Source organism: Budorcas taxicolor, chromosome 8, assembly GCF_023091745.1.
Source record: "Budorcas taxicolor isolate Tak-1 chromosome 8, Takin1.1, whole genome shotgun sequence".
NCBI classification, from domain to species: Eukaryota; Metazoa; Chordata; class Mammalia; order Artiodactyla; family Bovidae; genus Budorcas; species Budorcas taxicolor.
This window is the reverse complement of record NC_068917.1, coordinates 12,931,543-12,959,323: the sequence shown is the minus strand read 5'-3', so window position 1 is coordinate 12,959,323 and position 27,781 is coordinate 12,931,543. Positions and strand designations below refer to the sequence as shown.

Genomic DNA, 27,781 nt, shown 5'->3' with positions numbered 1-27,781 from the left:
ACAAAAGAAGGGATAAACTGGAGGAGTAAGATATACACAGGTAACAAACAGGGATCTCCTGTATAACACAGGTAACGCTGCTCAGTATTATGCAACAACCTAGGAGGGAAAAGAATTTGAAAAGGAACAGATACATGTATAAAGGAATCACTTTGCTGTATACCTGAAACAAACACACACTGAATCAACTACTGTTGTTCAGTAGCTCAGTCGTGTCTGATTCTATGCAAATCCATGGACTGCAGCACACCAGGCTTCCCCATCCTTCACTATCTCCCGAAGTTTTCTCAAACTCATGTCCATCGAGTCAATGATTCCATCCAACCATCTCATCCTGTTGTCCCCTTGTCCTCCTGCTCTCAATCAGGGTCTTTTCCAATGAGTTGGCTCTTCCCATTAGGTGGCCAAAGTATTAAAGCTTCAGTATAAGTTCTTCCAATAATACTCAGGGCTGATTTCCTTTAGGATTGACTGGTTTGATCTCCTTGCAGTCCAAGGGACTCAAGAGTCTTCTCCAGCACCACAATTCGAAAGCATCAATTTTTCAGTGCTCAGCCTTCTTTACGGTCCAACCCTTACATCCAGTACATGACTACTGGAAAAACCTAGCTTTGACAACATGGACTTTCGTCGGCAAAGTGATGTCTCTGCTTTTTAATACACTGTCAAGGTCTGTCATAGTTTTTCTTCCAAGGAGCAAGTGCCTTTTAATTTCGTGGCTGCAGTCACTGTCTGCAATGATTTTGGAGCCTGGGAAAATGAAATTTGCCACTGTTTCCATTGTTTCTCCACCTATTTGCCATGAAGTGATGGGACCAGATGCCATAATCTTAGCTTTTTGAATGTTGGGTGTAAGCCAGATTTTTCTATGATTCCTATGAGTCAACTATGCTTCAGTATAAAATTAAAAATGAAAAAAAATAAACAAATACGTTTAAACTTGCAAAAAGAAATTTAGTCTTCTAAAAAAAGGCAAGAAAACACAGGGGAAGAATGAACTTAAAAAATGTGAAGATGGCAAAAACAAGACCCAAATAGTGATTTAAGAAACATAAATAGGTTTCACTAATCAGAGAGACTCTGTAGATTAAAAAAGAAAAAAAATTCTTTACTATGTTGTCTGCAAGGGATTCACTAGAAAAGGACATAGAAAGAGTTGGGGGGAAAAAGGATGAAAAACACTAGCAGCAAGTATAGAAAGGAAAAAGACTCCTGGCTTTTAATGTAGTCTTGATAGAGAAAAAAAGGAAAGGAATTGATCAACAAGACATAATGATAACATAAACACATACCCCTGAGTATACGGCTTAAAATATAAACAGATAAGTCAACAAGTAACGCATCTTTTTCAGATACTGGTAGCTGAGCAAAGATGTGAGAATTAAAAACACAACAGACTCAAAGGGATTAATACATATGGAAAATAATTTCATTCAGCAGTGAATACAGTCTTTTCCAATATATGTAAACATTTACAAAAAAAAGGATTGTGTTTCAAAGTAAGCCTGAACAAATTTCAATGAATCTGTAAATTCTTATTGTAACACACAAAAAAATTAGAATAGACTCCTGAAACCTAACCACGCTATGACAAAGGTCTTATTTAACTCTAAGTCTAACCATACTGGATAGTCTTGAAACAAACAAAAGTATACCATAAAATAAACTCTGGTTATTTAAATCAGGAACATTAAGAAGGAAATTATGATACACTTAGATATAAATGACAAAGTACTTATCAAACTTTAACAGTTTCCCACAGCTCAGTCTTCAGTCCTCAGCACTTATATTTAAAAAACTCCGGTGGCTCTCCAGTTCGTCTCCAGGCGTGCCTTCACGTCCAAGTCCCAGCTCTGCATTTCCGTTTGTCTCAGGTTCTCTAACTCCCATTCGTCATACCCACTATCCTCTTCTGCAGCTAATGGCCACCCCTGGCCAACTCCTCCTTGTCAACTGGATTCATGTCATTATCACCATTCCGAGTCATCCAGGTATGAAATCTCTGCCTTATATTTTTCCTTCCCCGAAGATAGTAGGCATTCAAGAAATTTGCTGAATTTAAGATCTGCCAATGTTTTAACTTACCTTTCCATCCTTACTATTCAGGCTTAATCCAAAGTCTCATTTCCATTTGCTTATCAGATCAGTGTAACAGTCTGCCACATTCTTCCTAGCTCATGAGCTTCCATTACTAAAGCTGAATTGGCCCTTTACTATATTAATATAAAGTCTAACTTTATAACTGCTGTGACAGGGGATAAGCAGCTGCAAACAACCCATAAAACAATGGGTGTGGCTATATGTCAACAAAACATTATTAACAAAAACAGGTGGGAGATCAAACTTGGTTCAAGGACCATAGTTTGCTGGCATCTGAAGTAGACTACTGAGCTTTTTCAAACCTTTTCTTATCCCTGCTAATTCAATACAGAATCCAATCATCTGGGCAAAAGAAAATCTAATTTACTTTCTTTTTTACATACAATAGTGGTTGCCAGCTAGAAATTAAAATTAATTACTTAGGTATGTTACTCATTACTTTCCAGACCTTATTTTTCCCTTTCAATTTATGGATCTTGTAAGAATAATTTACTGGAAATTACATCGATAGTACTGTAAAGGCTTTGATCTAAGCAGGACAAATCGGAAGAACTGGCAGCCAAGTAATCTTTCTGTCTTTTATGAGAGGATATATCAGGAATGATAGAAGTTGCCAATACAAAATTTTGATTCAGTGAAGCAGATTAAGATGACACTGATGGGCTTTTGATTTCAGCAAGCGGGAAAGGCCCAGAATTCTGCTAGCTATAGGAAAAAATAGCAACTTGTCCCCTCTAGACCTTGAAATAAAAGTTGCTTATAAAAAAGGTATGAAAGCAAAGCAGAGTGGCAGCTCAGAGCATTCTATTGTTCTAGACTTACAACATTCTTTTTCTCATGTTAAAATGCGATATGGATTTCACCAAGTCATCTATCCATCCATCATCCATTGACTATCTAACCTCCATTGCCCTCCTTTATAAACATGGAAAGATATATGTGTGCTGTGCCAAGCTGCTTCAGTAGAGTCCTACTCTTTGTGACCATGGACTGTAATCTGCCAGGCTCCCTGCCCATGGCATTTTCGAGGCAAGAACACTGGAGTGGATGGCCATGCCCTCCTCCAGGGGACCTTCTGGAGCCAGGGATCAAACCCACATCTCTTATGTCTCCTGCACTGGCAGGTGGGTTCGTTACACTAGCGCCACCTTTTATACCCAGATAATCACGATGGTGTGCTCATTCACCTAGAGCCAGACATCCTGGAATGTGAAGTCAAGTGGGCCTTAGGAAGCATCACTACGAACAAAGCTGGTGGAGGTGATGGAATTCCAGTCGAGCTGTTTCAAATTCTAAAAGATGATGCTGTGAAAGTGCTATCGTCAATATGCCAGCAAATTTGGAAAACTCAGCAGTGGCCACAGGACTGGAAATGGTCAGTTTTCATTCCAATTCCAAAGAAAGGCAATGCCAAAGAATGTTCAAACTACTGCACAATTGCACTCATCTTACACGCTAGTAAAGTAATGCTCAAAATGGTCCAAGCCAGACTTCAACAGTAAGTGAACCATGAACTTCCAGATGTTCAACCTGGATTTAGAAAAAGCAGAGGAATCAGAGATTAAATTGCCAACATCTGATGGATCACTGAAAAAACTAGAGTTCCAGAAAAACATTTACTTCTGCTTTATTGACTATGCCAAAGCCTTTGACTGTGTGGATCACAATAAACTGTGGAAAATTCTTCAAGAGATGGAAATACCAGACCACCTGACTTGCCTCCTGAGAAATCTGTATGCAGGTTAGGAGGCAACAGTTGGAACTGGCCATGGAACAACAGACTGGTTCCAAATCGGGAAAAGAGTACGTCAAGGCTGTATATTGTCACCCTGCTTATTTAACTTCTATGCAGAGTACATCATGAGAAACGCTGGACTGGAAGAAACACAAGCTGGAATCAAGATTGCCGGGAGAAATATCAATAACCTCAAATATGCAAATAACACCACCCTTATGGCAGAAAGCGAAGAAGAATTAAAGAGCCTCTTGATGAAAGTGAAAGAGGAGAGTGATAACATTGGCTTAAAGCTCAACATTCAGAAAACGAAGATCATGGCATCTGGTCCCATCACTTCATGGCAAACAGATGGGAAACAATGGAAACAGTGTCAGACTTTATTTTTGGGGGTTCCAAAATCACTGCAGATGGTTACTGTAGCCATGAAATTAAAAGACACTTGCTCCTTGGAAGAAAAGCTATGACCAACCTAGACAGCATATTCAAAAGCAAAGACATTACTTTGCCGACAAAGGTCCATCTAGTCAAAGCTATGGTTTTTCCTTTTTCCAGTTGTTATGTATGGATATGAGAGTTGGACCATAAAGAAAGGTGAGCGCTGAAGAATTGATGCTTTTGGACTGTGGTGTTGGAGGAGGCTCTTGAGAGTCCCTTGGACTGCAAGGAGATCCAACCAGTCCATCCTAAAGGAAATCAGTCCTGAATATTCACTGGAAGGACTGATGTTGAAGCTGAAACTTCAATACTTTGGCCACTTGATGTGAAGAACTGACTCATTTGAAAAGACCCTGATGCTGGGAAAGACTGAAGGTGGGAGGAGAAGGGGACGACAGGATGAGATGGCTGGATGGCATCACCAAGTCAATGGACACGAGTTTGAGTAAACTCCAGGAGTTGGTGATGGACAGGGAGGCCTGGTGTGCTGTAGTCTATGGGGTCGCAAAGAGTCGGACATGACTGAGCGACTGAACTTAACTGACCCTTTATAAACATGAAAAGATTTATAAAATGAACAATAAATTCTTTACAAATATCTAAAAAATGACATAACACTTATAACAATACTTATACACTGAGCTTCTTACCAATATGACTGTTAATGAATGACTAACTTAAAACTTTCCAAAAGCTTCAGTCTGTTACAATGGTGTGATCACTCACCTAGAGCCAGACATCCTGGAATGTGAAGTCAAGTGGGCCTTAGAAAGCATCACTACGAACAAAGCTAGTGGAGATGATGAAATTCCAGTTGAGCAATTTCAAATCCTGGAAGATGATGCTGTGAAAGTGCTGCACTCAATATGCCAGCAAATTTGGAACACTCAGCAGTGGCCACAGGACTGGAAAAGGTCAGTTTTCATTCCAATCCCAAAGAAAGGCAATGGCAAAGAATGCTCAAGCTACTGCACAATTGCACTCATCTCACACGCTAGAAAAGTAATGCTCAATATGCTCCAAGCCAGGCTTCAGCAATATGTGAACCGTGAACTTCCAGATGTTCAAGCTGGCTTTTGAAAAGGCAGAGGAACCAGAGATCAAATTGCCAACACCCACTGGATCATGGAAAAAGCAAGAGAGTTCCAGAAAAACATCTATTTCTGCTTTATTGACTATGCCAAAGCCTTTGACTGTGTGGATCACAATAAACTGTGGAGAATTCTGAAAGACATGGGAGTATCAGACCACCTGACCTGCCTCTTGAGAAATCTGTATGCAGGTCAGGAAGCAGCAGTTAGAACTGGACATGGAACAACAGACTGGTTCCAAATAGGAAAAGGAGTACGTCAAGGCTGTATATTGTCACCCTGCTTATTTAACTTCTATGCAGAGTACATCATGAGAAACGCTGGGCTGGATGAAGCACAAGCTGGAATCAAGATTGCCGGGAGAAATATCAATAACCTCCGATATGCAGATGACACCACCCTTATGGCAGAAAGTGAAGAGGAACTAAAAAGCCTCTTGATGAAAGTGAAAGTAGAGAGTGAAAAAGTTGGCTTAAAGCTCAACATTCAGAAAACGAAGATCATGGCATCCGGTCCCATCACTTCATGGCAAATAGATGGGGTAACAGTGGAAATAGTGTCAGACTTTATTTTTTTGGGCTCCAAAATCACTGCAGATGGTGACTGCAGCCATGAAATTAAAAGACGCTTACTCCTTGGAAGGAAAGTTATGAGCAACCTAGACAGCATATTGAAAAGCAGAGACATCACTTTGCCAACAAAGGTGCGTCTAGTCAAGGCTATGGTTTTTCCAGTGGTCATGTATATATGTGAGAGTTGGACTGTGATGAAAGCTGAGTGCTGAAGAATTGATGCTTTTGAACTGTGGTATTGGAGAAGACTCTTGAGAGTCCCTTGGACTGCAAGGAGATCCAACCAGTCCATAATGAAGGAGATCAGCCCTGGGATTTCTTTGGAAGGAATGATGCTAAAGCTGAAACTTTAGTACTTTGGCCACCTCATGTGAAGACTTGACTCATTGGAAAAGACTCTGATGCTGGGAGGGATTGGGGGCAGGAGGAGAAGGGGACGACAGAGGATGAGATGGCTGGATGGCACCAGTGACTCGATAGACGTGAGTCTGAGTGAACTCCAGGAGATGGAGATGGACAGGGAGGCCTAGCGTGCTACGATTCATGGTGTAGCAAAGAGTTGGACACGACTGAGCAACTGAACTGAATTGATACATTCAAATACAATTCAAATTTCTCATGAAGTCCTACAGGGCTTGGCATCTTGGACATGTTATGATCATACTTCATACACTGCAATCACAAGGGTGTCCTCTGCTCTGCAGACATGCCCAGCTTGTTTTAGTGTTAGGAACTCTCATCTGCTATGTCTCTGTCATACCTCGCTCACACAGCTTTACATGCCTCATTTCTCCAGGTCTCAGTTCCAGTGAGATGTTTCCCTGGAATCTTTCTCTGACCATCCAAGTTAAAGTAGTCACCATCACTCTCTACAGAGCTCTGTTTTCAGTACCTGTGTCACCACCTGGAAGCATTTTGCTCATTTATTTTCATCATGCCATTCTCTCTCATCACATGACCATTGACCCCTGAGAGGAGACTTTGTGGTTCACCGCTGAATCTCTAACACCTAGATGAGTGCTTGACACGGCAGGCCCTTAGTAAATATTGAAAAATTAGTATTTGCTGAGTAAATCAGCAACCATCTCTGTTACATACATTAGCTCTGGTTATTAGAAGTGCTGGGAAATCTCTAAATCCCAGAGGTGACCTAAAGGCAGCATGATTTTATAGAGGAACTACGATCCTAAATGTTCAGACACAAATAATCTAACTTTGATAAAGAATAGGACATAAAGTTTCAGGTAAGCAAGATGAAAAAGCTCTAGAGATCGGCTATACAACACTGCACTTATAGTCAACAACCATGTACTGTACAGTTACACTTTTATTATAAGGGTATAGCTTATGTTCTAGAGTAGGAAATGGCAACCTGCTCCAGTATTCTTGCCTGAAAAATCCCATGGACAGAGGAGCCTGGTGGGCCACAGTCCATGGGGTTGCAAAGAGTTGGACACGACTGAGTGACTGAGCACATACCTCATGTTAAGTGTTCTTACACAACAAAAAATAATGTTTGTAGAAACTAAAATCAGAAAGATTTAAAAGGCTGATGCTTTGGTAAAGTTGCAGTATAAAAAATTAATATACAGAAATCTGTTGCATTTTTATACACTAAGAATGAAAGATGAGAAAGAGAAATTAAAGAAACAAACCCATTTACCACTGCACTAAAGAAGAGTAAAATACCTAGGAATAAACAAGACAAGAGACCTGTATTTCAAGAAGTATAAAATACTGATGGAAGAAACTGAGGATGACACCAACACAGGGACACATACACCATGTTCTCAGATTGGAAGAATCAATATTGTTGAAATGACTATACTACTCAAGGCAATATACAGATTCAATGAAATCCTTACCAAACTACGACTGCCATTTTTCATAGAATTAGATCAAAAAATCTTAAAAGTTGTATGGAGACACAAAAGACCCTGAATAGCCAAAGCAATCTTGAGAAAGAAAAGCAAAAGGAATCAGGCTTCCTCAACTTCAGACTGTATTACACAGCTATAGTCATCAAGACAGCACAGTACTGGCACAAAAACAGAATTATAGATAGATGGAGCAGGAGGACAGAAAGGCCAGAAATAAATTCATGTACCTGCGGTTAATTAATCTACAACAAAGGAGGCAAGACTACACAATGGAGAGAAGAGTCTCTTCAATAACTGGAAAACTGGACGGCTACATGTTAAAAAAAAAATGAAGACAGAACAATCTTTAATACCATACTCAAAAATAAACTCAAAATTAAACACCTAAATGTAAGACTGGATACTATAAAAACTCTGAAAACATAGGCAGAACACTCTTTGACATAAACTGCAGCAATATGTTTTTTTGATCCATCTCCCAGAATAATGGAAATAAAAACAAAAACAAACAAATGGGAGCTAATTAAACTCAAAAGCTTTTTCACAGCAAAGGAAATCACAAGAAAAAAAAAAAGAAAGACAACCCACAGAATAAGAAAAAAGCTCATGAAGTTTTATACCCCCAAAACAAACAACCCAATTAAAAAAAGAACAGAAGATCTAAACAGACATTTCTCCAAAGATATACAGATGGCCAACAGGGCCATGAAAAGATGTGCAACCCCACTAATTATTAGAGAAACACAAATCAAAACTATAGTGAGATATCACCTCAAACTTGTCAGAATGGCTATTATCAAAAAAGTCTACAAAACAATACATGCTAGAGAAGAAGTAGAGAAAAGGGAATCCTCCTACATCGCTGGTGGAAATGTAAACTGGTCCAGCCACTATGGGGAACAGTATGGAGGTTTCTTAAAAAAAAAAGAGTTACCACATGATCCAACAACCCCATTCCTGGGGCTTTTATCCAGAGAAAACGTGGCTCGAAAGGATACATGGACCGCAGGGCTAACTGCATCGCTATTCAAAACAGCCAAGATATGAAAGCCACCTAAAGCCCACTGACAGAAGAATGGACAAAGATGTGGTGAATACACACAATGGGATGCTGCCTAGCCATTAAAAAGGAGGAAACTGCCATCTGCAGCAACGCGGATGGGCTTCGCGATTATCATACTGAGTGAAGTCACTGAGACAGAGAAGACAAATGCCGTATGATATTGCTTTACACGTAGAATCTAAACAGACACAAATGAACTTATTTACAAAACGGAAGCAGACTCAGAAATTACAGAATTGATTCATGGTTATGGCCAGGAGGGCTGGGCGAAGTGATAGATTGGGAGTTTGGGATTGACATGTACACACTGTTCTACTTAAAACAGATAACCAAGAAGGACCTACTGTAGAAACCAATAAATAAATAAAAAATGACAAAGAGCTGACGCCACTCGGGAAACATTCTGAATTTAGGGTAAGTTACTGAAAATTCAGGGATTCCCTGGTGGCTCAGACAGTCTGCCTGCAATGCAGGAGACCCAAGTTTGACCTCTGGGTTGGGAAGATCCCCTAGAGAAGGAAATGGCAACCCACTCCAGTATTCCTGCCTGCAAATCCTGTGGATGGAGGAGCCTGGTGGGCTACAGTTCATAGGGTCGCCAAGAGTCAGACATCACTAAGCGACTTCACTTTCAACTGAAAATCTGAGTTGTTACAAGAGAATTTAGAATTACCTGTGGATGTGTGGTAAGCAAGGAGGATCCAGAGACATAAGACACTTTCTCATAATGGGACTGGATGATCCAGTTGGAGCTTCCAAGGGCATAGCCAGAGCTTAGCGGAGTCACCTGGACTGCACCGAAAAGCTCCTAGAAAAGAACAATGTAAGAATATGTGCTGAACTTTCAGTAGTGCAGTCATGCCAGTTAAGTTTGCAGAGAAAAAAAACCCAGAAAATCCTTCCCCACTTAGAAACTACTTTCAAGTGAATCAGAAAGTTTAAGAACAGAAAGATGGTGGAGACCATGGGACAGACACATCTTACAGTCTTTTACTTTTCACATTTCTGAGAATTTCAGGCCATCCACATGTCACCAGGTACCCATTAAAAGGCAGAGATGATACATCATGATATAGGTCAAAGAGATAAATACTTAGGTTTTTTTTTTCTTCTTTTTTTTTTTAACCCTTTTCAGGTTAGGAATTAATATCTTGGTTGTTCTGTAAAAAGTGGCTCTGGGCCACAGTTAACAGGAACGGGAACCCTCATCATGACCAGAGCTCAGAAGTCATATGTGCCAAATTATTTCTTGATCCCTTTGATGCTGTTTTCTACTTCACAAATCCAAAACCTGTAAAGTGGTGTCACGGTTCTAAAGTAAACAGGATGAGATGCCTTTTTTTCCCCCTGACTTACTGTATGCTAATGAGTGATGGGGAATATAAGGTTTAGGAGAGAGCACCAGTAAGAACCTGGGAAGGATGGAGGAAAATAACAGATGTTCTATCTTTCCACCATGTACTAGTACAAGACTTATAGTGACTGACTGGCTTAAAAAAGGGAACTACAGAATCCTTCCAAAGAATCAAAAGCATTCATCAATCAGTAAAATCGTATTAACACTCACAATTTTCTGAGAATATCCCACCAGCTGGATCTTACTAAGGGCCGAGTTCACCTCCTGCATAGTGTAGCATCTTCTCCAGGTCGAGACTTCCACTGCATCCTTGAGAGGAGAAGGCAGGAGCCTGGAAACCGATCATCAAGTCAGTTCTTACGAACAGAGAATACTGTTCAAATAACTTGCCCATTTTGTCTAAGCTGTCCAACCTATTGGCATATCCTGATGTTCACAGGATGAACATTCCTTTATAATTACTTTTATTTCTGTAAGGTTGGCAGCTCTCTCCTCTCTTTCATTTCTGATTCTAGTAATTGCAGTATTCTCTCCATGGGGTGGGAAACAGTCGGACACGGCTGGGTGACTGAACTAAGCTGAACTCCCTTTATCTTGGTCAATCTAGCTAAAGGTCTGGTAATTTTGTTGATCCTTTCAAAGAACTAACTTCTGGAGTCATTGATTTTTCTCCATTGTTTTTCTACTCTTGATTTTATCCAGCATATAGCTGGATCTTCTCTTTTGTCTTTTTAAACCCATGTGATAATTTTGGTCATCTGAACTATTTAAGCCATTCACACTTAATGTTACTACTGATATATTAATATAATAGTTGGCTTACATTTACCAATTTAATTTTTGTTTTTTATATATCACATCTTTTTTTGTTCTTCTATTCCTCCACTGATTTTTAAAAATAGTGAGTGAATATTTTCTGATGTAGCTTCTGAAATCCCTTCATGATTTTTCACTTTTTTAAAAGTTATTTCCTTAGTGGCTATCCTAAGGGCTTATATCTCTTAATATAGAGCATTTCTGTATAACCTCTCACATTCTCTTCCCTGTTCAAAAAGGATAAATGAAATAAACATTACTCATGGGCCTGCAAAGTTATAGAAAAGAACTAGGTTAAACACATCTGAGGCTTGGCAGAAAGAGGAAAATAAAACACATTTTTGTAACTTTTCAGACCAGCATCAGGAGCACTCATTAAAACAAACAAAAATGTGTCATTAGAAAGACATTTTATCCAATATTATTTTGCTCAAACACAAATAAGAATAGACCTAAAGAGTGACTTCTCTGAGATTCTCTGTACGATACAGGTGAAGGGATTTCCAGAGAACGGAACCTGTGCAGTAGCTCTGTTCTATCTCCTAAACTGACACTGAACAATAGTAAAGAATTACACAAACACACACACACACACACACACACACACACACACACACACACACACAACTGGACCTTAAGACAAAGAGATGAGAGGCGAGCTAATAGCAACAGCATTTTAGAAAGTAGAAAGACAAATAATGACTGATTTCGCAGACCCAGGAAAGTTCAAGTCACTTAATTTATACTGCAGAACTCACGAAAAGCTCAGCAATGGGAAACAACAGGTATGTCTTGAAGTGAGCTTAAAGGTGAGCCTAAAAACAAGAAAATTCCTACAAAAAACTGATTAAGAAATAGAACCTACTAATTCTCACCTAATCCATAAAGCTCAGCAATGGCCCCTTCCCCTCCCAGGCATGTCACCAGAGACTGTTCTCTAGGGAGAATAAAAACGAGAGTCTGGACCAGGGGAAACCAGCATCATCTGGAAGCAACCTCCTTATGCAAAAGTTTACACACTGAGAGGGACGATTTTCTTGTCCTCAGAGCAGAACACTATCAGTTAATCTTATACCCTGCAGGGTAGGAGACTAGAAGCACCTTCTCTGAAAAACAAGATCAGCACTGGAAAAAAAAACCCAAAAAACAAACAAACAAAACCCACACAAAAAAAACCCTCAATGAAAAGATACTGACTGACATTGGGGTTTTACAGTGAAATTACCTAACTAGACTATGTTATTGTAAAGTCTAGAATTCAACAAGACCTGGCACACAGAGTTTCCAAGTAGCTTTTTTTTAACTGTCTAATTCTTAAATATGAACCAATAACCAAGGATCACCATGTATTTGAATAAAGCCTCTAAAATGATAAAGGCCAAAACAAATGGAGGAAGGAGAGGAAATAAATTAGGTTGGTAGAAAATAACAATCATTATTCTCAGATAAAATAAAAGACAGTACCTAAGAAATGAGAAGAGACTTCTACTAAAAGGGTGAAGAGTCATTAAGAGAATGAAAAGAAATAAATGAAAATGTCATAAATGAAAATATGATATTATACAATGAAAGCATGCCAACAAAACAACAAGATTTCAAAATAAGCTAAAAACGTTAAAAAAGATATTCAAGACACAAAAGACCCATATAAATGAAGAAATGAGAAAAGCTTAAAAATGAAGGAACAGAACTACATAAAGAATTAGAAATTTAATAAGAATTCAGGAATGAAGACCAAACTGAAAGATACATAAGAGTGGATAAACACAACAGATATGCCAAGAGAGCAAAGACAGATACAACATACAGGTAACAGGAGTCCCTCACAGAAATCCAAGCAAGGGAACAGAATACCAAAAACCATAATTAGAAATAAAAAGAAACTATACACTGAAAGAACACAATGCAGACCCGAGAATACTGACCCAGAATAACTAACACCAGATATATTCTGGGAAAATATTTAGATTACAGAGAAAAATCTTTGGGCATGGAGGCAAAAAGGGCAAGTTATTTACAAGGAAAACAAGAAAAGACTACATCAGTTTTCAACAGTTTTCACTGTTTTTTTCTAGAGTAAAATAGAGAAACATATTTAAGAGACTCAAAGAAAGAAAATGCAAGCCAAGGATTATATATTTAGCAAAACTGACTTTCAAGGTCACAGAGCACAGGAAAACAATTATTAACCAGCACGAACTCACAGAATACAGTTCTCATGATTCCATCCTGATATATCATCTGAAGAATGAGTTTCACACAACCCAAACTGACTACAGTAGAAACATCAATACAGGGGCTGATAGTACTAAATGCAGAGTTCCTTGAGGAGAAAGGCCAAATGAAGTTGGAAGGGAGAGAGGACAGTATGTAACAGCTACATGTTCTGACAAGATAGACACAGTAAAAGTATAAAAGCAGCAGGAGAAAAATATATATTCTCTGTCCTCCAAAAAGGCCTCGAAACAACTGACCAATCCAGTAACAGTGAGCATTGTTAGCAGCCAGAATGGGAGCTCAAAATCCCATTTCCCACTAAAAGAATGCAGAGTTTCCTGGAGAAATGGATGATTCCAGATATAGGAACATAAAAGAGGAGTCTTAGACATCCTGCTACGTTAGATAACAAGCAAACAATCAAAAACTACAAACGATGCAACAAAAGGACGTAGAGGATAAACTGAATATGCTTTCACTGATGGGACAATCTGAGCTGCAAGAAGGGTGATGTGGTGATGGGCTGAAATCCACGCTCTATGTATGTTTCAGCCTGTGCTGTGATTAGACTGGTGCACAGAGGCATGGCTTTTGAGTTACCAGACATTTTGTCTCTCTTAACCTAGGTGGTGTTTATAGGGGTAGCTGCTTTATAATAACTTGTTAACTATATATTAAGCTTTATGGGTTTTTTTTTGGTATCTGTGTTTTTTATTACAATATAAAAAGGTTAATTTAAAAATATAGAAAAATTTATGTCAAAACAAGAAATTAGTAGCAGAGACAAAAAAAAGTATTCATAGGAAGGTTGGGAGATAAAAAGAAATTCCCAGACAGAATAACAAAACAAAGTGATGGTAAAGAGGAGAGAGAAGTTATTTGAGTGTCAGTCCAGGAGGTTCAACATTCAAATAACATGAGTTCTGAAAAATACACAAAAATTGAAAAAAGGAATTATAGAAGGGGGGGAAATTTTATTTTTTAAACCAGAATTGAAATTCTCCATTTTCTAGATTGAGGGTCAGCAAACATTTTAGATACAGGGCCACAGATGCTTTAAACTCTGGAGGCCACATACAGTCTCTGTCAAGTTATTCAACTTGGCCATATTAACACCACAATGATATGAGTGTGTCTGTGTGCCAATAAAACTTTATTTTACAAAAATAGTGGCAGGCCAGATTCAGACACAAAACAGGTACTTCACCATAGCTGCCGACACTTTTCTAGACTGAAAGGACACACTAAGCTCAGTCCATGAATGTAAACTATCTTTAAGTAAGACACACCACCATAAACTTTAAGGACAAGGAGAAGATTCTAAAAGTCTCCACAGAAGAATAGACAGCATACATACAGGAGATCAAGCCTTAATAACACTGGACTTTTCAACAGCATTTCTGGGAGACAGAAGAAAATAGTGCAATACTTTAAAAATTCTATGAGCAAACTACATCTGGTTTGCGTTTCTATCGGAGTGTGAGGGTAGAATGCAGACATTTTAGATGTTCAGGCTCACAGAAAATTTACTTCTCATGCACTCTTTTTCAGGGAGCTGGTGGAGGAAGTGCCTGGAAAAATGAAGGTGTAAACCAGAAAAAGAAAGGCCTAGAAAATAGAGCTTCTAACAGAAGAAAAGGGTGAAGGAATCTATAGGATCAAGGTGGAGAAAGTCCCAGACTGAATGCTGTGTAGCAGGCCCAAGAGCATCTGACACCAGACGGGGTAAGAGTGAAGACTCAGGGAGGGGACTTCTAGAACAGGAAGATAAAATTGTCAGACTGTTCATCAAGTCTGAACATACTGAGGAGAGACTCAGACAAATGGGGGAAAGGTTAGAGATCAATTAGTAATATAATATGTAAGGGCTTTCCAGGTCGCTCAGTGGTTAAGAATCCACCTGCCAACGCAGGAGACGCGGGTTTGATCCCTGGGTCGGGAAGATGCCCTGCAAAAGGAAATGACAACCTACTCTGGAATTCTTGCCTGGGAGATCCCATGGACAGAAGAGCCTCGCAGGCTATAGACAAGGGGTCATAGATAGTTGGACGTGACTGTGCAATTGAGCATATATGCACACAGAAAACTAAGCAAATAAACAAACAAGATAATTACTAACTCAAGGGAAAACAGAAAGTTGTGCAAGGAAAAAAAAGTCCTAACAATGTTATATGGCCAGTGAATTGTATTTCCATGGTCATAATACTGTAAACATGGAATGGAGATTCAGTAAAAACAGCACACAGGTCATGTAGGTCCAACTCTCTTCACCTTTGTTTCTGCAGCAACAAAATAAAACCAATCCTCCTTGTTACCTTCTGCATAAACAGGTGAAGATTTTCTTATTCCATGCACCTGTCCTCTACAGAGTGAACTGACTTAGGTTTCACAATATTGAGTCAATAAATATTTACTTAGCTCTGATTATGGCCACAGTACTGAAGTCCTATAAGGAATTGAATAGGTATAACATAAAGGCCTTGGCTCACAGGAACCTAGTCTGAAAAAATTTTTACAACAGTACAAGGCTCAAAAAAGGAGACATGGAAAACCGTGATAAGTCATCCTTGCCTGCATACTTGTCTTCTCTCCCAGAAGGGACTAAATGATACATTGAAAATGCAAATCTCTACACACACACACACACACACACACACACACACACACACTCTCTCTCTCTCTCTCTCTCTCTCTCTCTCTCTCTCTCTCTCCTCCCTCCTCCAATTTAATGGTTCACCATTACATTCAGGATAAAATTGAAGGCTCTCAGCATGACTTCTAAGGCTCTTCTGTATCATGGTCCTGCCTCAGCCTACATTCTACACACTGAACTATATAAGGAGCTCTCTAAGTGCCAGGCTCCCTCAAAGCTGTAACATTCCACTGGCCACTTCTTATTTTGTGTGGACAACGTGCGTGCATGCTCAGTTGCATCTGTCTGTCTGTGACCCCATGGACTGTAGCCCAACAGGCTCCTCTGCTCATGGGATTTCCCAGGCAAGAACACTGGAGTGGATTGCCACGCCCTCCTCCAGAGGGTCTTCCCACCCAGGGACTGAACCCGTGTCTCTTGCATTTCCTGCAGTGCAGGTGGATTCTTTACCACTGAGCCACTGGGGACGCCTTACTCCTGCTTTAAAATCTAGGCGACCTATCACCTTTTCTCAGGTCTTGTGACACCTGTCTCGGCCAGGTGCATATCCCGTGTGCTGAGAAGATGGCTGACGGAGTCTCAGAGCCCAGGAAGTGGCACAGAAGCCCTCTCTGAGAGCAGGTTCATGGCAAGGGGCCGCCACCGACACTTCTGTCTCCTTCCGCACCCCCACTACTATCTTCCACCCACTGAGGAAGGAGAGCTTTCTCTCAGAGATACACCAGGGGAACAGCAGACAATTTAGACTTGTCTGGATGTAAATCTCAGCACTGCCTCTTTACCTGTGAGCCGCAGTCTCCTCATTAGTGAAAAAGGAGAGTATCACCTCCCTCTTAGAGCTGTCCTGTGAGGAGTGAAGGGCAGAATGCACAGAAGTGTCTGCCAGAGAACAGAGGCTGGGTGAGGACTCTCTCCAACCTTCCCCAACATAAACAGCGATTGCTGCCCCAGAACAAGCTTTTTCCAACAGTACTGTAGTGGACTTTAACCCAGGGTAATTTCTTTAGATGGACCTGACACTGAACTTGAGTGGCCCAGGCACTGCTCTAGAGAGTCTCAAGGAAGAACCAAAGTTACTCCCCTGCTTTGAGTGAGTATCTGTGCTCAGTCATGTCCAACTCTTTGCGACCCCATGCTATAGCTCGCCAGGCTCCTGCATCCACAAAATTTTCTGGGGAAGAATACTGGAGTGGGTTGCCTTTTTTTCCTTCAGGGGATCTTTCCTGATCCAGGGATCAAGCCTATGTCTCCTGCATTGGCAGGTGAGTTTTTTTTTTTCCCTCTCCCAACTGAGCCACCTGAGAAGCCCTGCTTTAGAGCCTCGTTTAAATTCCTTGAGATCAGGAGGCCCTATGGCTTGGGCTTCCCAGGACTGCCCTTCATTAAGAATAAAGACTTTTTTCTTTGGGTTTAGTATGAGCAGGAGTTTCTTAACTTGTCACCCGAGCTGGAAGGTTATTATGTGAGTGGCTAGAGTGATAAATAATGATGCCTAACCACATCTTTCATCTCATTTGGATCTGTGTTAACTGCTCTCAGCTCTGCCAAGGCCCTACCATAGAGACACCTCTGCTCGAGACTGTGCTAACAAGTCACAGGCCAGCTAGATCAGATGCACATTCTTTAACTGACTTTAGGTACATTGGTTTATTTCTGGGCTGTCTACTTGGTTCCACTGATCCATGTGTCTGTATTATTTGAAGCTCACTGCAAAGTCTGGGGAGAGGTAAGCCCTAAGAAAGCATGCAAGGTGGTAAGCATCTGGGAGAAACTGATCAGCAAGCCAGAAGAGCAAGGTCAGGCAGGTCTCCCACGACTCTCGTCTCAAGTGTGACCTGCTCAGCTTAGGATGGGTGACAGACAGCTTCTGACACAGCTTCCTAGGCTCCCCACCTCCCATACTTGCCCCCTTGTGTGAGCTCCTCCTACCAGATGCAGGCTGGACCTACCGGCTAGCTTCTAGTGAAGAGAATATGACAAAGGTGACAAGCGGTCACTTGCAAGATTAGGTCACAAAGGACTGTACTTCCTTCTTGTCCACAATCTCTCCTCCGGCCTCCTGTTTGCTCTGATGCAGCCAGCTGCCATGCTCTGAGATGCTCTGAGGAGAGGCCCATGTGGCAAGGACCCGAGGGAGGCTTCAGTCCAACATCCCTGAGGAACTGAATCCTTCCAACCTTGATGTGAATGAGCCAAGAAGGGGATCCTCCTAGTGAAGCCTGAGAAAAGGGTGGCCTGTGGGAGACCCAGTTACTAACAAATTAGGAAGCGTCTTGGGCCGTGCTCTGGTACAGAAACACCGTTTTCAACTAAGTTTGGGTTTTTCTCAGGTCTGGTCAATGACATTTTTACAAACTCTAACTGTACAGAACATCTGTAGCATGGACATCATATCCAATTTAAATTTGATTTCTGCTTTAGTTGCAACATTGAATAATTCACCTAATCTCTTTTCTTCCCTTCATAAATCTAACTGGACGGTAAAATGTTTCCTTCAAAAACTGTTGAAGACCACAGCAAATGAGTAATCATACACACGTGTATATGTAGACTATATCATTAACATTATATATTTATGATTATTCAGTGTCTATGAACTCCTCCCCCTTACACTTATGCTTAAATTCTTTGCATATCTTATTCTGGTACCTTCTATACAGACTACACTACTTTCAGATCTAAAACTAACTAACTGTCATTTCTCTGTTGGAAACATCTAGACGTTTCCTTTATCACACAGGTTTGGTGACTATGTTTTCACAAACAATTTTGATAAATTTTCTATCTGCCAGACAAAAGACTTCAACCAGGAAATCAGTCAAATGTGTTGTTGGCTTTTCCAAAAGAACAAGTCTTTGAATATTCTTTTGTGCAGGGTTAGCTAGCAATGCTTCTCTCTCCCTCTTGGAGAGCACTGGCTAATTGTAACCCAGCCAATCCCCTCTCAATCGTGTCATGTTGCCATGTTTTTGCCCACAATATTCTCTTATCTTAGAATGACCTCTTTCCTCATTCAACCCTGCATAGCCTGCTAAGCTCGGCCTGAGTCTCGCCACTTTGTACCTATTCTTTGCTCAACAAGCTCCTTGGATACAGGTACTATGCCTTAAACTTTGGGGGGCATTTCCCTACAAACTTATCATGCCAGGCCCTCGGGAGTTAATCAACAAACAAGACTGAAGTCCTCTGAGTTTCCTGTTTCTACCCCCAAATTCCCTTCGCTAACACCATTTTTACTCTTTCAAGTTACACGGTCCCTTTCTCCTTCTATCTCCTAACATCTCATCTAATTCAGCTTTCCCTAAAACTTACGCTTGAGGCCATAATTATAGAGAGGCCTTCACAGAGCCATTCAAAGCCATTAGGATTATTGGCTGATTAAGGATAAGTCGGATAAGGAAACCCAGTGGGAACTAGTTCTGTTTTTGCTGGCTTTCTAATTTATCAAAGTCAAGTTCTCAGAGTCTAAATGTTTAATAAGTACTTTCTAAAAGATTTCATTGTTTTGTTTTGTTTTTATCACACTTGAGTGCTTAATAAACATTTTTTCCCAGGGCTTCGCATCACGCCAGAACTCTGCCGTCTGTTCTTCCATCCTACCAGCACAAGATCCTGTGTTTTCGTAAAAGAGCAAGACTTTTAGGTCCACAGGGACCACTTAAAAGCTTGTAAATAAAACACTGGTTGGGCTTTTTCTAAGTGTTTGATGAATGAATGACTGAATGAACAAAATAAATAAAAGAGCAGAATACAAAGAAGAAAAGAAGCAGAAAAAATTTGTTTCCTCTCATTATAGTGAAGTGTGCTTAATAGACACGGAGGTGGCGGGAGGATGGAGATGTGTCAGCGGGCTGATGCTCTTCATTGCTTTTGTTGTTGAGTTGCTCAGTCGTGTCTGACTCTTTGTGATCCCACGGGCTGTAGCCCGCCAGGTTTCTCGCTTCATGGGATTTCCCAGGCAAGAATACTGGAGATTAGCCATTTCCTTCTCCTGGGGATCTTCCTGACCCAGGGATCAAACCTGAGTCTCCTGCACTGGCAGGCGGATTCTTTATTACTGAGTCTCCAGGGAAGCCTGATGATCTTTATGGAATTTACCAAAAGCAAAACCTGAAAATTTCTTAATACTAAACTGAAATCAGATTATAAACCTTGATTTTTGTTTTAGATCAGTTTCTCTCCTAAAAGCACAAAGGCAATTGTTTAGGCTACCAAAGCATGACATAAATAATTCTTGAGAGGGCCTAAACCATCTCTGCTTTCATTTCCTGCTTATCAAAACCCTCTTATCTATAATTTGATCTCTTTAAGTGGACTTGGTGCCCCAAACAGAGTCCTAGGCAGATGGACTAGTTCTCAGAATAAAGTAATTAAATGGAATTTTTGTCTATCAGTCAGTACCTGCCCGTCAGAGGCTAACTGACTCTAAGTGAAATGAAGTGACTAAGTTTTTGGAACTGCAAAGTTGTGATGACGCCATCAAAGTACCACCACTCTCTGCTGCTGATAAGTTGCTTCAGCCATGTCCGACTCAGTGCGACCCCACAGACGGCAGCCCACCAGGCTCCCCCATCCCTAGGATTCTCCACGCAAGAACACTGGAGTGGGTTGCCATTTCCTTCTCCAATGCATGAAAGTGAGGAGTGAAAGTGAAGTTGCTCAGTCGTGTCTGACTCTTCGCGACCCCCTTGACTGCAGCCTACCAGGCTCCTCTGTCCATGGGATTTTCCAGGCAAGAGTACTGGAGTGGGGTGCCATTGCCTTCTCCGGCCACTCTCTGAGAACCTGCTTAAAGACATCTTTAAAAATTCTAACATAAGCGAACTGTGTTCAATTCAATTCTCCTATATTACAGAAAAGAAGACTGAGTCCCTGAATCTGAATGATACTGCTAACGATCATCAACAGGTGGATTAGGAAAATAACTTCCCTTCTGCCATACTAAATACGTTGCTCTCACTAGGAAAGGCAGCGCCGAAAGACAAGTAAGGCTGAGGAAGGCAGATGTGTGATGGTTACTGAAAGGGGGGTGATGTGAGCCACGTGTATCATGGAAGGGAGAAAGGATGCTGGTGTGCTTGTGTTCACTGAGCACCTATTATGTGCCTAGCACTGTTTTAAGGACTTTACATTTAGTCCTCACAACAACCTTGTGACATTGCTAATACTATTTCTATCATATAAACAAGAAAACAGAGCCTAGAAGAGATAAACTTCTGCAGCCAAAAAGCAGATCTGAAATTCAAACACCAGTCTATTTGACCTCTAAGCCCATAGCTTTAATTTTCTTCCTATTACATAGTGAGACCTGATAAATTCATCTATAAATACCCAAGGAGTGTCAGAACAGAGGAACTTCAAGTACAATATGTTTTTTTTTTTAATTGTCTTCTATAAGGTATAAACCCACATTTTAAGCTCTTGAGTACTGAAAATTACCATAACATTTCAGCGAGGAATATATCGATGCATAATTCCTTAATGCTAGTCAGAGGATTATGACAATATCCTGTAATGATTTAGTCTCTTCATTATAATTGTAGATTTCTAGTCCTACAAAAAATGCTACACTTACATAAAAAATACTAGAGGATGGTTAGTTTCTTCAGTGCAATATTGTGCTTTAAATTTTCCCATTAAAAATCTAAATTTTGAAGTGTATATGGGAATGTCAGAGGCTCAAAAATTTTATGGTAGGGGATTCTCCTTACCCTACCCTTCAAAAATCTCTCAAGAAGTGTAAGCTGCAATGTCAAAATGAGGAAGAAGGATAGCTAACTTCTAAATAAATCTCAGGGAGCAGCGTCAACTGAGTTGGGGAGCCTGACAGCTGCCAAAAGCAAGCATAATGGTTTCTTTGGGGGGATGGCGGGTTGGTAAACACACCAATACTAAATCAAATGCTAATTCAAACTAACTTCCTGTGATTTAAGGGAATTTGTCAGAAACCAATGAGTCTGAAAGATTTTCATGTATTGTTTTTTTGGTTGATGGTCTTATGAGTAATTTAAGCTACTAACATGCATTAATTTTAAACACCTGACCACGAGACAGTTTGTATAATGTTTAGATCAAAAATTAGGGGCTTGAATCCAACTCATGGAAGTGTTCTGCTTGAGGTGTTCATCCAGAATTTTATTTTAATGTCAGAGCCAACTTTTTAAAAGGTAGGGGAAAAAAAATCACATGTGAAACATTCAGATCTAGAGCTTCTCATTAAAAAAAAAAAAAATCAGGTTTTGGCAGTGATGGGCTAGCTTCGCCATATGGCCAAAACTGCTGAAGTTGTGCATCAGCTGCCCCTTTGGAGAGGTGTGGTCACTGGGCCATGAATCCTGGCAGCCAACCCCACTCCTGTACTTACTTACTTACCCCTTTCTCATCCCTAGAGGTATCTGAGTTTGTGAACCTCATTTTATAGGAATGGAACAAGGAGAATGCAGGAATTCAAAAATAAATTGAGATACAAAGAAAAGATACAGCTGTATCATTTGGTCACTGTACTAAGTGACAGCAGCAAACAGTGATTCGCAATAGAGTCTGTCACAGTGTCTTGGGACATATGATATCATCTGGCTTATGACACGGGGAACTTTTCAAGGGGTGTAAATCCTTCAACATAAATGTTCACATGGAATGCTTTTAGTATTCTGGCACGAGATGAAATTCTGGGTGACTGTTTTGAGAGAATTTTTTTGTCTTATGTCAATTACAAAATAGCTCCTCACATTTTTCTACCAGTTCTAATATTTATGCTAATTTCTTCAAGAGAGAAAAAAAAGAGGACATGGCTTGCTTCACTGTCTGTCACCTTGGTGTAATCTTTCCAATAATCAGACTCTTCTCTTTCCCTATCAGTAACTATGGCTCATCTCATACTCAGAAACCAAAACAAAATGCTTGATGGGGATCAGAACTATGCTCAGGATACACGAAGTAATGAAATACAGTCTCCGATTGGTCCAAGTTATCCTTTCTTCTCTACCAAGCTACCTCTCAACAGTTTCTGGTTTTTGCCCACCAGGTGGCGACATAACAGATTCAAGGTTTTATTTCAACTAGAAGGCAATGGCACCCCACTCCAGTACTCTTGCTTGGAAAACCCCATGGACAGAGGAGCCTGGTGGGCTGCCGTCCGTGGGGTCGCTAAGAGTTGCACACGACTGAGTGACTTCCCTTTCACTTTTCACTTTCATGCACCGGAGAAGGAAACGGCAACCCACTCCAGTGTTCTTGCCTGGAGAATCCCAGGGATGGCGGAGCCTGGCGGGCTGCCGTCTATGGGGTCGCACAGAGTCGGACACGACTGAAGCGACTTAGCAGCAGCAGCACCTTTTTAAAAAAACAGAGATATCCTAAAGCACCTTAGGAAATTACTATCAGGCCCCCTCCCTAGCCCTCTGGTCCTTCAAGTTCAATTCACCTTTTCCCCTAAAATATGATGGCGTTTTTTTCCGTTAGCCAGTTATCTTGTATTTTACAAAGAATGGGAAGCAAAGACCACTGCCAAGGATTCTGTCCAAGGTCACAAACAAAAAGTCAAAATAAGGACTTGGACGTCCAGGGTTTGGGAATCAGGAAACAGTGACCTTTTAACATCATCACTGGTGTGCCAAAATTCTTCATGGGAGAATATTTAAGGGTATAAATTTAAAAGGAGGAAGTGAGGGGAGCCAAGGTGTACATGTTCCACAGCAAGTGAAAACAACTCCTCAGGTTTCTAAGGAGGGGGGTGAAGAGAGGAACTGGGACAAGTGTGGGCCAGTTGCAGACAGGAGAGGGGAAAAAAGGGGAGGAGGTATGTGATGGGCAGGAGGAAGGAAGCTGAGAATACGAACGCACTCGGGAAGGGAGGGGACCTGTACTAAGCTGGCAGATCAAGGAAGGCAGCCACATGTACTGAGAAGGCTCAAACGCAGGCGTCTACTGAGTGTTTTCTAATGACAAGTCAGACAGATACCATGTCCCCAGTCAAGGAAATGGAGACACAAAGAAGACCCATGAAACACAGGAGATGTGCACTCTTATGCGTGCTTCCATCACACGAGGGGCTCACACGCTCTGCAGGAGAGGCCTCTAACGGCTGAGGGGCCGCCCAGCACAGTAGTTAGCAGCTTGGTGTTGGGATCCAGACAAGCCCAGCTGCATGGGTTTGAATCCAAATACTACCACCCACTAGTTGGTTGAGCCAACAAGTTACTTATCCTCACTGTGCCTGTTTTCTCTTCTGCAAAACGATCACATTGAAGAACTAAGTGAATTAAAGAAAACACTGAGAGGAGGGTCAGGCACATAACAAGTGCTACGTAAGTTAAATAAGATAAATAACACATATGATAAAGGAATGCACAGAGGAGACTCATATTCTCATCTCTGAGACAGTCACAGTATAAAAACAAAGCAGGGACTTCCCTGGTGGTCCAGTGGCTAAGACCCGCCCCCCCTCCTATGCCAGGGGTGCAAGTTTGATCCCTGGTTGGGAAGCTAAGATCCCACGTGCTGCATGGGCCAAAAACCAAAATGTAAAACAGAAGCAATACTGTAACAAATTCAATAAAGACTTTAAATATGGTCCACATTAAAAATATATATATATATAAGCAAAAAACCAAACAAAGCATATTCTCCTAGCTACATGTTCATAGTGTGGATTAGTTGACCAGCTGTGTCTGACTCTGTGCGACCCCATGGACTGTAGCCTGCCAGGTTCCTCTGTCCATGGTATTTCCCAGGCAAGAATACTAGAGTGGGTTGTCATTTCCTCCTGGAGGGGATCTTCCTGACCCAGGGATCGAACCTGGGTCTTCTGCATGGCAGGCTTACGGTCTGAGCCACCAGGGAAGCCTATTCGTATTCATGTATCCTTGTAGAAAGAATGTCACAAAACCCAAGACATTCTCAAGTTTAGGTAATAGATGGCTCACAAATCATGGACCTAGAGGGAAAGAACTCAGTGATGAGGTAGCTGGAAGACAGTGGAATGGGCAGGAGTATAAGGAACACACCTAAGAAATTACAGACGAGTTCTGACTCTGGACGCCAGGCCTGGAGGGCTGGGGCTGAGGTGCTGAGGGCTAAGGGCAGCAACTGGCAGGGGTGACCAGCTGCAGTGTGTTAAGACTGACCAGTGTCCTCTACTGTCCATTAACATGAGTGCGGGAGAGGAACCAAGCTGCTTCTCTGCCTTCTCGACTGCATTTCCACTCCCTTCACCTCTTCATTCTTCTGCTACAGCCTTCCTAGTTCAGGCTTCTGTTCCCTTGCCTGGGTTTCTGCCACTGGGCTTCCTGCTCCTGTCTCTGTATCCCATCCAGCCTCCACGCTGCTTCCAGGGTTGCTTCCTCTCAGTAGATATGTGATCATGTCTCTGCCCCGTCAACCGCCCCCGATGGACTTCCCACACCTGATTACAGAAAAATTAGTCTTCACACAGCAGACTCTTCATTATCTTGCTCCAGTGTCCCAGTCTAGGGACATTTCACCTCCCCCCCCTGTACTCAACCAATTCTAATCCACCCTGGACTTCTCACTGTTCCCTGAATATACTATATCCAGGGCCCCCAACCTCTGGGATCTAATGCCTAATGATCTGAGGTGGAGTTGATGTAATAATAACGGAAGTAAAGTGCACAATAAATGTAATGCACTTGGACCATCCCCAAACCATCCCCCGCCCCAGTCCATGGAAAACCTGTCTTCTATAAAATGGGTCCCTGGTGCCAAAAAGGCTGGAGACTGCTGTATCCTGCGATGCTTTGTCTGGACCTCACTTTATGACCTTTTCTATCAGGAGAAGTCCTTTTCTTTCTCTGAGACGCTCCTTGATTGTCATCTCCTAAGGAATGTCCCTCCTCAGTTCCCTAAGCCAAGAAACATCTTCATTTTCGGAGTGCCTATAGCCTTGTAACCAAGCATCTGTTACAATACGTGCTACCCAAGACTGTAATGTACGTGTTTCATTGTCTGACTTCCCATTAACCCCTCTGCACCTCAAAGAGACAGCCAACTGTTTACAAAACACCCAAACCTAGCATACTACCTTGCATATGGCATGGCTGCCTCTCAAAATACATTGGTTGAATCAAACATAGGGAAAAGAGAATCTTAGTTCTAATGGTATAAGCTAAGCAGAAAACGAGAAAACACTTGAGACTGCTTTGCTAAGCCCTTCCCCTGCCCTCCACAGCTGTCAAGGGGAGTAGACCCGTCCACTGCTCACCGCTGAATATCCTTGTTCTTCCACAAGGAGGCAGACTGAGCCTTGGGCACTCGTTCAATGAAGTTCACCAGCTCTTCCATGAGGAGCCTGAGTTGAAACAAGGAAAGTGATGAACACTCAAACAGAGAGTCAGAAAAACACGGCACTCTAACACAGTGAAGAGAAATGGGCTTGTTTGCCTGCCCCTCCCCAATTATCTTTCTTCCTGTTTCAAATAAATGTGGGCACCATTTCATATAAAGCTGAACAAAAACTTAGCCTCTGTCTTGAAATTCCATGTTAAAAATTCGGAATGTAAATGATTTAATTCACCTTTAAAATAAGCCAGGAGTGTTGGTTATCTCGAAAGGCTGAAATATTTAAACCTATGGTTTTACTCTCACTCTTAAGATCTCTGTTTTTATTCAAGTAACTAAAAGCACAACAGGAGAAAAAGCTAAACGAGCATGAAGCATCTGATTGGTCGTGGCAGAGGGAGGGGAAGGATTGTTTCTTGATGACAACATTAAACGGACATTCTTAAACTGGTGAAACAAATTTTCTTCATATATGTTTTAGGAATGAACAAAATTCCACATGCAAGAACACTCTTAAGAACTAATCCTAAAGCTCTAACTCAAGCACCTGCCAAAGGACAGGCTCTGCGACTGCAAGCTGGATTTCCACAGACTCCCCCCTGAGGGAACCTGAGAGATGCCTCACTCAGCTGGTCAAAGATCTCATGCTCTGGGGAAGCCATGGAACAGAGCGCTGAGAGGACCCTGGATAGCTACAGGATGAGCAGAAAGCTAGACACAGACTTTTCACATCTTTACTTCCCCATATAATGCAGTACAGATGTTCCATATCGACTTAAGTCCTCTCCCAATAAACACAGAGGCATGGCAAGCAATCAATTTATCAGCATTTTGAATGCTGGAAAACTTCATTTTGTTTCTGTTTATTTACTTATTCCTAATATCATCACTGTCTTTCATCTCAAGCAAGCAGCACCTGTTCTGGCATGCGAAGATCTGGGACTCAGGCTTGTGACTGTTGTGGCTGTAGCTTTCAGAACGTTCTGCTGTGTCCATCCTCAGGGTTTAGCTTTCTCAGACAATCTAATGCTTTCAGTTTCTCCTCTCTCTGAACCTGAGCCATCACCTTTACGTTTCTATTATGTCTTTCCCTCAGATCTTTTACGGTTTTTCTGTACACACTGAGGATGATAAATCTGACACAAAAAACACAGACAGATTTTGTTTCACTTCTGGTAATTCCATCTTGCTGGACTTCAGCCAGACTCTAGAACCTAGAACTGGGAGTCTATATTGCACTTAGATCCTGTAGTTTTGGTCTTGATAGTTTTACCTCATACCATACTAGGTTGTTTGCTTCAACACAATACTTTCTGTTCTGGGGTAATTTTCTTCACTTAATTTTTTTTTCTCACTAAATGATGCTATGGTTACTTGAAACAATCTTCTGTCCCACAGAGACTTGGGAGGGGCTGGCATCTGGCTCAGAGCATTCTCAGAGTCAAAGAAAGACTGTGAGGTTTTCATTTCATTGGGTCTTGAGTTTCACTCTGTCAACAGTACAGACAACTTCATCTAAATTCTTATTCTGTTTTCCACCAGCCATCTCTCTCTCTCTTTTTT

General features: G+C 41.2%; 1 protein-coding gene across 1 annotated transcript in view; it reads right to left on the bottom strand.

The window, feature by feature from the left end:
• The window catches only part of INTS9 (integrator complex subunit 9), a 130,673-nt gene that overhangs the window by 42,333 nt on the left and 60,559 nt on the right, over positions 1-27,781 (bottom strand). Inside the window, exons 6-8 of the mRNA XM_052644881.1 lie at positions 26,142-26,228; positions 10,447-10,567; positions 9,553-9,687 (exon numbers count right to left, since the gene is read on the bottom strand). Coding sequence (XP_052500841.1) covers positions 9,553-9,687; positions 10,447-10,567; positions 26,142-26,228 — 343 coding nt within the window. The remainder of the gene's footprint in view (positions 1-9,552; positions 9,688-10,446; positions 10,568-26,141; positions 26,229-27,781) is intronic.